At 42.3% G+C, this 12,982-nt stretch overlaps 1 protein-coding gene across 1 annotated transcript in view; it reads right to left on the bottom strand.

Annotated features, from left to right (window-relative positions):
• The window catches only part of LOC107691974 (dysferlin-like), a 23,024-nt gene that overhangs the window by 4,441 nt on the left and 5,601 nt on the right, over positions 1 to 12,982 (bottom strand). The window contains exons 4-14 of the mRNA XM_016490847.1: positions 12,325 to 12,453; positions 11,371 to 11,526; positions 10,680 to 10,771; positions 10,219 to 10,389; positions 9,687 to 9,829; positions 8,023 to 8,162; positions 7,513 to 7,601; positions 7,327 to 7,422; positions 6,902 to 7,043; positions 4,655 to 4,754; positions 3,559 to 3,731 (exon numbers count right to left, since the gene is read on the bottom strand). Coding sequence (XP_016346333.1) covers positions 3,559 to 3,731; positions 4,655 to 4,754; positions 6,902 to 7,043; positions 7,327 to 7,422; positions 7,513 to 7,601; positions 8,023 to 8,162; positions 9,687 to 9,829; positions 10,219 to 10,389; positions 10,680 to 10,771; positions 11,371 to 11,526; positions 12,325 to 12,453 — 1,431 coding nt within the window. The remainder of the gene's footprint in view (positions 1 to 3,558; positions 3,732 to 4,654; positions 4,755 to 6,901; positions 7,044 to 7,326; positions 7,423 to 7,512; positions 7,602 to 8,022; positions 8,163 to 9,686; positions 9,830 to 10,218; positions 10,390 to 10,679; positions 10,772 to 11,370; positions 11,527 to 12,324; positions 12,454 to 12,982) is intronic.

Below are 12,982 nucleotides of genomic sequence, written 5' to 3'. Positions count from 1 at the left end.
TCTTATTCGCTGTGCGGGAGGTCCCGCAAGCCTCCACGGGGTTTTCCCCCTTCGAGCCTCTCTATGGACGGCAGCCCCGCGGGGTGCTGGATGTCCTGAGGGAAACTTGGGAGGACGGGCCTTCAGAAAGTCGAAATGAAATTCAATACGTGCTGGACCTGAGAACAAAACTCCACACCTTGGGGCGGCTGTCAATGGAGAATTTGTTACAGGCCCAGGATAGGCAAAGCCGGCTATATAACTGGGGGGCCAGACTACGCAAATTTGCACCGGGAGAAAAAGTGCTTGTATTACTTCCCACGTCTAGCTCTAAATTACTCGCCAAGTGGCAAGGGCCCTTCGAGGTCACGCGGCGAATTGGAGATCTTGATTATAAGGTAATTCGTAGAGACAGGGGCAGAGCACATCAGATCTACCACCTCACGTACAGACAGGGGCGGAGCGCATCAGATCTACCACCTCAACCTCCTCAAAAAGTGGAGCGAGGCGGAATCAGTGATGTTAGCGACGGCAGTGAGTGAGGAGGATGATCTCGGGCCAGAGGCGAACATCAAACACCAATCCCTGGCTCTGGCCCCTGGAGGAGATCACCTCTCGCCCTCGCAACTCACTGATGTAGCTAAGCTACAGGCCGCTTTTGTGGATGTGTTTTCGCTCCCGCCTGGCCGAACCGACCTCATACAGCACCATATTGAGACTGAGCCGGGAGTGGTGGTTTGGAGCCGGCCATATCGATTACCTGAACACAAAAAAAGGTCGTTCAGACAGAATTAGAGGCAATGCTAGAGATGGGGGTAATAGAGGAGTCCCACAGCGATTGGGCGAGCCCGATAGTTTTAGTACCTAAAACAGACGACTCCGTGCGATTCTGTGTGGATTATTGCAAGGTGAATGCTGTGTCGAAATTCGACGCATATCCCATGCCACGAGTTGACGAATTGCTTGATTGGCTGGGTACAGCTCGATTTTATTAGACACTGGACTTGACGAAAGGATATTGGCAGATCCCCTTATCACCATTATCCAAAGAAAAAACAGCCTTCACAACGCCGTTTGGATTACACTTCGCTGTGCGGGAGGTCCCGCAAGCCTCCACGGGGTTTTCCCCCTTCGAGCTTCTCTATGGACGGCAGCCCCGCAGGGTGCTGGATGTCCTGAGGGAAACTTGGGAGGACAGGCCTTCAGAAAGCCGAAACGAAATTCAATACGTGCTGGACCTGAGAACAAATCTCCACACCTTGGGGCGGCTGTCAATGGAGAATTTGTTACAGGCCCAGGATAGGCAAAGCCGGCTATATAACTGGGGGGCCAGACTACGCAAATTTGCACCGGGAGAAAAAGTGCTTGTATTACTTCCCACGTCTAGCTCTAAATTACTCGCCAAGTGGCAAGGGCCCTTCGAGGTCACGCGGCGAATTGGAGATCTTGATTATAAGGTAATTCGTAGAGACAGGGGCAGAGCACATCAGATCTACCACCTCAACCTCCTCAAAAAGTGGAGCGAGGCGGAATCAGTGATGTTAGCGACGGCAGTGAGTGAGGAGGATGATCTCGGGCCAGAGGCGAACATCAAACACCAATCCCTGGCTCTGGCCCCTGGAGGAGATCACCTCTCGCCCTCGCAACTCACTGATGTAGCTAAGCTACAGGCCGCTTTTGTGGATGTGTTTTCGCTCCCGCCTGGCCGAACCGACCTCATACAGCACCATATTGAGACTGAGCCGGGAGTGGTGGTTTGGAGCCGGCCATATCGATTACCTGAACACAAAAAAAGGTCGTTCAGACAGAATTAGAGGCAATGCTAGAGATGGGGGTAATAGAGGAGTCCCACAGCGATTGGGCGAGCCCGATAGTTTTAGTACCTAAAACAGACGACTCCGTGCGATTCTGTGTGGATTATCGCAAGGTGAATGCTGTGTCGAAATTCGACTCATATCCCATGCCGCGAGTTGACGAATTGCTTGATCGGCTGGGTACAGCTCAGTTTAATTCGACACTGGACTTGACGAAAGGATATTGGCAGATCCCCTTATCACCATTATCCAAAGAAAAAACAGCCTTCACAACGCCGTTTGGATTACACTAGTTTGTCACGCTTCCTTTTGGGCTGTTCGGGGCACCGGCCACGTTTCAGCGCCTCATGGACAAAATCTTACGGCCACATGCTGCATATGCCGCTGCCTATCGAAGTGTGCGGTTGGGCGTGTGGAGGTCAGGTATCTGGGCTTCCACTTGGGTCACGGGCAGGTGCGTCCCCAAATTAATAAGACTGCAGCGGTTGCAACTTGCCCCAAGACCAAAAAGGAGGTGAGGCAGTTCTCTGGCCCAGGAGATAGGGGGTGAGGAGCAGCCGGTGCTGTACATCAGTCGCAAGCTCTCTAAGAGGGAGACGATGTACAGCACAATTGAAAAGGAATGTTTGGCCATTCGGTGGGCGGTCCTCACCCTCCGCTATTATCTCCTGGGCCGGGAATTCACCCTCTGTTTGGACCACGCGCCCCTGCAGTGGCTCCACCGCATGAAGGATACCAACGCGCGGATCACCCGTTGGTATCTAGCATTGCAACCCTTCAAATTCTCGGAGGTCTCCCCGGCCTGAGTCGGGTGGTGGGGGTATGTGGCGAGGGGGCGTGGTTTAACGGGGTTTGCAGCGGGAGGGAGCAGTCGGAGACGAGCGGTGAGTAAGTAGGTCAAGTGCAGAATGACATTCACCTGCTTCTACTTACAGTGATTGGTGTGGGGAGACCGTAAAAGGCCACGGTGGATCAGAAGCAGGAGAGAGAGACCGACTGAGGACTCGTGGCCCAAGTGACCGAGAATACAGCCAACGTGCTCTGAGTTTATGTTGTTTGATGCGTGTGATCACGCCTATGCTTATAATTTTGGGAGAGCTAAATAAAATTCCCCGAGCCTCAGTCACGCCGACCCCGACTTCTTCCTTTCCCCTAAACAAACTTTATCACAGAGACATACAGGCTGGTGGTTGGAAAATGCAGAATGTAATGATAAATAATAATTTCATATTTCGTTTTAATTGTTAGTTTATGTTTTGTTAATTAATTAATTAACTACCTAATGGACCTTATTGTAAGTGGTACCAAATTATTTCACTTAATATGTAATATTTAACTGAATATTTAAGTAAGAATGTAATAAAATAATGTAACAATTTTTATAATATAATATTTAATTTTTTGAAATAAATATAAAAAATTAAAACTTAACACTAAGTACTAAATATAACTAAATTGAAGCTATAAATGTGCATTACACTATAAATAAAACAATTTACAGAAAATTACTTCAGTTTTCATTTTTTAATCAGTGCAGGGCAGTCTGATAAATTTATCCTCTCAAACATAGCGTATGTTTTACTGTGTCATAAATATCTAACTAAATAGATAGGAGAGGGTGTAATCAAAATGACACCAGCCATTTGATTTTAGTTATGAAACATAAAAGGCATAGTACGGAAGAGAAAGAAAGAAAGAAAGAAAGAAAAAGAAAATAGTGAATTTCTCAAGACAATAATAACCCTGGTTTTTGTGTAACTCTTACTGCAAGTATCTTTTCATTTTCTCTGTCACGCACGCAAGGCCACCAGCCTTTTACTGTCTTCTGCTCAAACAAAGACACCAGCTTGTCCTGGGACTGAGAGAACATCTCAAGACCACACTTCTCTGGAGACTTTGCTGGACTCAGCATATGGTTCAGATCCATTTCCAAAGAGCCTTAGAAAGAGTGAGAAGAAATTGAGCAAAAAGTTCAACAATTGATTTGTCACACAATGACACACTACAGCAGTGAAACAAGACTGCACATTAAATATAAAATAATATCTAGAAATTTAGCAGAATTAACTTAAATGATTTTAGCAAATGGCTGCAATATAACAAAGAGTGAAAAATTGAAGGGGGTCTGAATACTTTCCGTACCCACTGTATGTAAATGTAAATTATCTATGCAAAAGAAACACAAATATAATAGAAGCAACAGTCAGCAAGTGTCATAATCTTGTTTTTCTCAATCATTTCCCATAATATCAGTAAAAAATGTCTGTGACCTTCAGACTTTGCAGCTGGCAGTCAGTCGTTTTCTTTGAGGTTTTCCTATTGTGGTCGGATGCTAATTATTTTACAAATGTACATAGATCAGTGTATTTTATAGAGGTCTTTAAGGAGACGGCTCATAACTTATTTCTCTTCCAGTTGTGCTGACATGCTGGAAATTAGGTTCAGCTGATAATAATAACATTAGCAGTAAAGATGCTATAGAGCGCTCATGTGGTCTGAATGATGTATTTGCGTTAAGATTGTTAAGTGCATTTATGCTGACGGTCACGCTACACAACAGTGCGGTGGGTAACCTCACACAGGTTAAGGGGGTTTTGGTAACCATCTCCCTGTACGCACATATTCATATAGACAGAGGTATAGGCTAATGACAATAAACCACACACATGGTCCTATCAGTGTGGTCCGGTTCCACAGAACGTTTTTCTTCTGTCATGTCAAGGCTGAGAAATATGCTTGAAAAACAGCTTTGTGGTGCTTTGCAAGGTTAACACGACTGAATTTGCTGAGGGTGGCGAAGCTGTGGAAGAGAGCTGAGGAGTGATCTGCCACGAGGGACAGCTATTGGGTTTTGGTCTTACCAAGGAAATCATCAAAGGAGAACTTGTCATTGTCCCAGATCTGGATAGTGAGTTTAGGAGGAAGTTTTGTTTCAGCATTATCCAGACTCCAAAAATGCTCCTGTAGAGAAAAAAAAAACATGGTGAGATTGAGAGAGGTACTAACAGAAGAACTACATACTGATTTGTAATTGCGCTTTTGTAAGTTGAACTGTTAATTTCATTGTGTGTTTATTTTTATTGTAACTGTAACCGTGAAAAGTGTATTTTCTGCTGTAATCAACATCCTGTCGAGTGAGCCCAACTTGTACTGAACCTGAAATATTATTTTAAGCAACCCAGGCTAACTGCTAGAGATGTGCAATATTTCCATTCTGTCTAATAGTGACAAGCCAATAATTATTTTCATGTTAGAGTTAATAATACATATACATATGGCAGGTATGAAATTATATTTTCAAAATATTTGTATTTATATTTTTAGAATATTATGTCTAAACTTTAAAATAAAACAAATATCAAAAATCAATCATTTTAAATGATACAAGTGAATTTAAACATCAAAATGCTATCATGCACAATATGAAAAAATTATATTCATTTTGAGATTTGCTGAAGGTAACGTAACAGTGTTTAATTATTAGTGCGTAAAAACAGGGTGAATGAGCTTGTACAAATAAATATCCAATATTGAGCAATTTCGGTTAAAAAAAATTTAATACTGACGGATAACCTGATAAACAACTGATATTAAAATTCTACACGGTTTTATCTAAACAAAGTTAAATATAAAACAAAAATTTAAATTAACTATTTTAAATGCTACAAGTGAACTTAGGTAATACTACTTGTACAGTATGAAAAATGGATATTCATTTTGATATTTGCTAAATCTTACATTTAACACTTTTTTTATTTTTTATTAATGTATTAAAGATTAAGTGAGTTTAAGGTCATCTAAATGTAAAAAAAAAAGGGGGAATGAGCATTAACAATGAAATTTTCAATATATAAATATATTAAATAATCTCAAATATCCAATAATCATTACTACTAATTGCCTTGCTTGTGAAATCTGACCCAACAACCTATTAGTACCCAGCACCACTAACGAGCAACACCACCTCTAGGAGAAACAGAGAGGCGGAAATAAACCGACAGACCAAGACAGCGACTGAGAAAGACAGAGTGAGGAAATTATAGCGTGAATCTGCGAAGCAGAATTAGAAAGAGGGTGAGAAACAGAGAGTGAGTGAGAGCCACCGAGAGCGACAGAAACGTCCCAGTCAGAAAAGAGTGTTAGCGACTCCCACTACAGCCCTGAATCAGCACCCCACCGCCAGACAGGATTCCATCTGCGTGACAGCATTCCCACCGTACTGTACCCGTGATGGATGTGCGGACAAACACGAGGATAATGAACTCACGCTTCACAGAGCTGCACTGCTGCGTTCACCGGTAAACAGGCCGCATCGGTCCGCACATCCTGCCTGACAACCGCATACAGCTCCATCAAAACAAACACTGCAAACAAGAACTCACTTCTAATTTATCCCCGAGGGCCGCGTTTCATGCAAGAGAATCCTTTTCACTGTGTATCGGTTCTATTGTGTGTTGCGTCCAACAAACTTCAGCCAAAGCGGATCTATCTTTTGACAGCTGTTGCAGGCCGCTCTCAGTTTAATGGGTGGAACCGCTATCTTCAATCTTACCATAACTGATCTCTTGCCTGCCAAAACCTCACTTTAACTGTTTTCCCTGAGATTGCTTGGCTGAAGTCTGGACTGTCTCGCAGTTACAAGATGTTCATGTACCACGTTCGGTAAGTGGAAGCGTGCCAGATGCAGCCTGCAACATATCTGGCTTTGAAACATTGCATTAAACACCTGCCAACTGCAGTGATAGCCTTCAAAATGTGGCCATTAGACTAAACCTCTGCAAATCACGCAGGATGACCTGCGGATCACCTATTCAGATTCAATCAAGGCCGGAGATTTTCATTTCAACAACATAGCTGAAGCGCAGGGTGCGGATATAAATTTCGACAGGCCTAGCGTCACTAGCTAGCCACTAAACAAATCCGGTCCGAGTTTTCTTTTTACGTCTTTTTCAATTGACAATTGACATATTTCCACTAAACTCACAAATGCAGATCATGTCCTGTTTTCTTATCAACAGTTCAGATTCATTTTGAGTTTTCCTTTATGTCTTTCTCAATTGACATGCAGTTGGTTTCCACTTAATTTACAAATGCAGATTACGTCTCACCTTCTTATCAACGGTGCATAGCTGTTCTGCAGGTAAATAGTGAAAGGGGAAGAGGAAGCGCCAATTAAAGTTGCCTTCGCCGCCCAGCGATCGATAGTGCACGTCTGTTTTCTGCTTGTTCTCTTCATGGCCATGCATCCAGCTAGGATTGAAAAAATAACATTCACAAATACCCGGCACATCATTTCCAACACATTAGAAGACCATGCTGCTTAGCTGTAATTGGCCTACAGCTTGGGTCTATGGTTGCCTTGCAACTGTGTGTTTGTTGCTACTGATCGATAATTTTTGCAAGCCATTGTTACTATTGGTCACAGTGGCAACAGACAAGCAACAGGCCCGTGAAATGGGAAACAAGAACAACTTAATTTAACCAGAGCTTATACACACAAACCCAACAACCCATTTATGACACCCAGATGTACCCTTTCACATAAATGTCACTCATCTTCTCCCCAGTAACACTGACATCATCCAAGATAACATCTCTTGTGTTCCATATAATACAGCGCAGGAAGAACCTATGGGAGAAGAAAACATGGACACATTATGCTTCTAGATGTGTTTTGAGAACAAAATTGATAGATACTAAACCAAGGAAATGCTCTTACTTTTTGGCTTTGCGTGGCGTGATGTTGAACGGAGGTGCTGGTGGACCTAAAGATTTGGGGAAAATGTCCACCCACATTTGCAACCGCCCCTGGGTTTTGATAAATTAAATTACTCAGTAAAGAGTGAGAGGGCATATCAAGAAAAACCCGAGACAAGCATAGAGATAGCTATATGATATAACGTGGCTCTGCTAAAATTTTTTAATTAAAATTAAATTAAATTGTATTAATTTTTTTCAAAATTAAAGAATAAAATACATTTCATTACATAAACAAAAAAATAAACAAATAAATGATATTACTTTTTAAAATTTAGTATAGAATGAAATAAATACATTGCATATTTACTATAAGATAAAATAAACTATTACATTTTACATTAATATATAATAAAATATGCAATTTTGCATAAAATCTACAAAAATTAAAATACATGTAAATGATACATATAAAATGTTATAAAATAACAAAAAATTTAATTTTGGTAATAGGAATATTAAACTTTGTAACCTGTTCTATATCTGGCTGAAGGGGGCTGTAGAGGGGTCGCGTCTCTACATGTTCGGGCACCAGACCCTGTCTCCTCAACACCAAGAGAGCTAGACGCTCCATCACTGGTCCCAGGTGAGGGTTAAGAGGTTTCCCTTCATCTGAGGGCCAAATGTAGTCAACAATAACGTCACTGTAGTTTAAATTCATATTGACACAAAATGTTGAGGCACTTCAAACTTTTATGTTTTTAAAATAGTTGAACAGTTATAAGGAAGATTCCTCACAATGTTATTTTCCGTTAAAACCATGAAATGGAACACTATGTAACCTCTGATTTGATATGAAGAACATTTGGGCATCAAGTTTTATTAAGTCGGAACTGAGAGCAGAAAAAAGCCAACATTCATGAAGCATTCCACTTAAATATTTGGAAATGTTTATCTTTCCCCGTTCCTCAGATGATGCGTTGATTGCACTGCTGTTGCTCTAGGAAGAGAGTTTCCCCTTGTCAAAAAGCAAAAAGAAAGAGCGAGGGAAGAAAAAAAAATAAACGCCCACTGTTGAGTTTATGCTTTGAAACCTTGTGTCACGTCCCTGAGGGAAACATGGTTGGAGTGTGGAGAAAAGAGGAAAAAGACTAAAGTGGAGGAAGACAATTTCTGCCATGAAGTTGGATGCCCGAAAAGGCCACCTGATAATTGCTTTGATGCGCGGGTTGCGCAGTTACGAGGGCCAAACAAAGAGATGTAGTATTCCTCCGCGGCGAGACACGGGAGCAGGAGGCTGAGGAGCCCCGACACACTGTTGACCTTGGCTGAACACACTTGTATGCTGGTTCACCATAAATCTGAAGCCGACCTCATCCCAAAGCATCATGGAAGGGAAAATGGCTGAAGAGCTTAGCTTTCTACAGGCCCTGCGTGACATCTGACTGCTTGAAAGGCGGCCGTGGGACTTGAAGTGCTTAGAGGTCAAACCAGAAGGGCTGGGAGGATCTGATGGAGGTTACGCACAAGTAAGATCAACATAATACACACCTAACGGTGAACTAGCATTAGTTAGCGTTATCTTCCCCAGGGCACACTTTTAAGCAGGAGGGGACGTTAGGTTGCTGTGGCAAGGAGTGATAAATTTGCTGTGAATGAATGACTATGTCAAAGGTGCTGTATGTTTACACAGGTCCTTCGTCTTTACAATATCGCACTTGTTTTTCTTCGCACAGAGGAACAACTCATTCTTTCCGCTCATAGCACCGAGCAAGAACAGCCAAGCGGCCTCCCCGACAGCTCTGTGATCCCACACACACAGATATGATGTATGGCACAAGCCGAGACATATATCGTTATTCTTTTTCTGTCAGTGTTTTCACAGAACCGCAGCCAATCTCGTGCTCGACTCGCTTTTTTTAATGACGGAAGATGTGATGGAGTCAGGTTGCTGCTTTGATTAGCTCTTACTCGTGACTAATGCTTTCAGCAGCTCCAAAGAAAATACTTCCACTTTCTTTTTTCGCCGTCCAGCCCCTGGGTTTGATAGGTCGCGATGCCTCTGTTTATTCGTACGTACGCGCCCACGTGAGAAGCCGCTCTCGGTAACGACAATCGCAGAATTAATGATCAAATATCATGAACATTAAATTCAGTGGTAAGAAACTAGTTGGAGTGTGTGTTTAGGACACTGACCAAGGTCTGCAACTGTGTACTCCTGTCCTCTGAAGTAGATTCTGTCCTGCTTGTAGACAGGCAGTTTGTAGTTTCGCTTCTCGCACAGACGATGAAGTAACTGGGATGGTTTCAGCTGATCTCGCCACTGGTTAACTCCAGACCTAGAGCCGGCACAGAGACAAAAAGAGTTTATTTATAATGCAAAACTAAGCAGAATGTGTTATCATAGTTATTGTAATTGTCAACAGTTAATCAAAACTTAGGGTTAGGGACCAGCAAAACCATCTTAAGCCAGCTAAGACCAGCACTCGACCACGGGCTGTTTGAAGTTGTTTTTAAGCAGGGATGTGTTTCAGAACTATATGACAATAGAGTTTTAAAAAAAAATGGTTTGCTGGTCTTTAGAAGATCTTGAGGATCACAATATGACACTGGATCAAGTTAAGTTTTACAACATTCATTTCCTGTTTTTTTTACAGTTTTCATAATGACTCCTAATAATACCTGGTAGGTGAAAGGATATACAATCAGAAACAGAGGCATTTCTTACAAACAGTAGGACTGTGGCAGGCCGCAGCGAGCACCATGACGTGACAAGAAGCGATTCTCCAAATCAATGATGGTCTCTCCGATTTTCTCATCCTTAGTGACCATGTCATAATCATACAGCACGATCTTTAGGTCTTTCTCAATGGGCAGAGAGCATGTCAGCTCAAACATCCTAAATGAGAAGCAAAAGACACAGTTTAATCTCTGAATTATTTAGCTTAAATGTTTTCAAAATCAGTAATTCACATGCTTGCTATTCAGTCATCATTTAGCCACCAGATCAAACCTTCCATCTCGCACCTAGTCAACGTCAAGACTCTCAGAATTAGGGGCGTCGTCATTATTATGAGTGTGGTGACCCCTGCTGGTATAATTGAGCCTTGCAATGACGTGTTTCTATATCTGTATGTGTGTGTGTGTGAATCTGTTCAGAGACAGAAAGAAAGAGAGAAAAAAACTTACTTTCCAAAGACAGGGTCCAAAGTACAGGGTATGTAATTGTCGTGGTCATCGACTGATTTCTTGCCAAGTGTGATCTTAACATAGGGGTCACACTACGAAAGAACAAGCAGTGCTTGTTAGTATGTGTTAACATAGCCACACAGTCGCACATAAATGCTATAAGCGACAATATCCAAAACAGCACTCCCTCTTTTTGTACTTAAAACAACCGCTCTTTGCTCTTTCGGTGGAAAAAAGCATCAAATCTCTGTGATCAGTGTCTGTTTCATAGGCAGCGAGTACATGTGTGAAATGTTCCATATCATAACTCCTGGCCTGAGTAGGTGATGAAAGCACGCCATCTTAGCATATTCGCAACTAATGAAGAGAAATTCCATCTGACGCAGGGCCAGCGGTGGTGGCGTGTTGGCCAGGTCTCGGGCAGCGATTGCGAGTTTATGGTTGTGGGTAAAAGGGTGGCTCCATGTTTTCATAAAGCAATTTCTCAGCTCTCTTATGACTCTGGCACTTTGCAAGGACTCCTCTGGCTGATGAAAAAAAAACTAGAGATTTGTGAATGCATCTAGTGAAAATACAAGGGCTGTTGTAACAACCTCTCTCAACCCCGAGCCATATACAAGGTCACTGAAAAGCGAACTGCTTGTTCACATGTTTCTTTCCTTTAGTGCCTTGTTTTGGTTGTTGTACCTACCTTGCCGTTGGCATCTTTGGGCTGTAAGCCATAGGCCTGGATGATGTAGACGCGCACCAGGCACTGCTCTAAACCGTTCGGGGGGAGTTTGCGGAACTGGCGTGGGGGTACGGGCATCGAGGGATCGTCAGGCAACGGATAGATCTTAAATGAGCCCTGAAGGAGGACAGGAGTCAGTGTAACTCATGGTGCAATTTAGTTTGACTTTTTTTTGGAGACCTGCTGTCTGGGGCCTCCAGACAAACCTCAAATTACACTTAAATCCCTCAAATTTAGTTCCCTCAAATCCTACTAGAACTAAACCAGTTGTAATCCAAATAAACCAGGAAAAAGCATCTAGACTCTTTAAATTAAAGGTCCCAATTAGAACCAAAAATGGGTTTTACAGTCATATGCCGGATGCCACAGGAGGATATTTTTAAGTTTAAGTTCCAACCCCATATTACTGTCATACTTTCATTATCTAAAAAGATAAATATTAAAATAATAATAATACTACAACTGAACGTATGACATAACAAATTTACTAAAACTACTACTTGGCTCAGCAACCCTACACAACATAACATGGTTCTTGGTAAGAGCCTTAAAGTGACCTAAAGTTCCCAGAACCATTAAAGAACCTCTATTTTTAAGAGACAGTGTCTGTAAAGAAGGCAAGGAGTTCTAGACAGTTTACCAAAAGAATGGCACATGACTCTGGATCTCTTGCAGAACGCTCTAAATTAACAAACTGTTGAATGTTCAATTTGACAAAGTACAGACTGAACCTGCCAGAGGCAAGTATGTGATCATTTTAAATAGAAGGGCCAATTCAAATGACTTTTCATTAGCTTAGCTAATAAGCAACGGCACCCATCCATTGCTTCATCTGGTGCCGTCTGAATTTTTTTCCTCTTGGAGACTGAATGTGATAGCAGTTGATAGTAGCTGAGAGGTTATGAGTGACCCTACCTTGAACTCTCCAACAACAGAAGGGTCTTCACTCTCGTTCTGGACTCTTCCACGGTGAAGTTTAAACGTTTGACAGAAATCAGCCAACTGCTCAAAGCCTTCAGCCTTCTCCAGTTCTCTGTCATACACCTGAGAAAGGAGCACAGGAGAGAGTGTATTTTGTGATATATGATTTGCATGCAGATCTAGTTCTTTAAAAACGTGCCGTAATCAACTGAAAGGGCTGAAAGGACACATACTATGGACAAGACATCCATTGTTTGTCTTGCCAAAGCAGTTTTCTTTAAGAATCTTGGACTCTGAGATCTTTAATTGTAGGTTTAACATATCAGGCGCAAGTCAAACAACCTCAAAAGCATCATTAAGGCAAAAACATCTGGAAATTCCTGATTATGAGAATGTTTAAAAATCGCAATAAAAATGCACAACAGCGATTTGTGCCCAAGGAAAATATGCTTCGCCGTGACATTACACAACTTTTAACTAGCAGCGCACAACTCTCCAACCAGGCGGCCACCCAGGAGACAACTTAGTGACAAAAGTATGAAGGAATCCTCGTAAGCGAGTCGCTCTGTTTTTCTAGTTGACTCACTCAGGCCTGGTCCCTGAACATGTGACACGGCACACATCACATGAAACCCTCTCCCAGTCTCTTTTG

The sequence above is a fragment of the Sinocyclocheilus anshuiensis genome, unplaced genomic scaffold (assembly GCF_001515605.1).
Source record: "Sinocyclocheilus anshuiensis isolate Anshui unplaced genomic scaffold, SAMN03320099.WGS_v1.1 scaffold426, whole genome shotgun sequence".
In the NCBI taxonomy this organism is placed as follows: Eukaryota; Metazoa; Chordata; class Actinopteri; order Cypriniformes; family Cyprinidae; genus Sinocyclocheilus; species Sinocyclocheilus anshuiensis.
The sequence above is the reverse complement of the archived record's forward strand: the minus strand, read 5'-3'. Positions and strand labels throughout refer to the sequence as shown.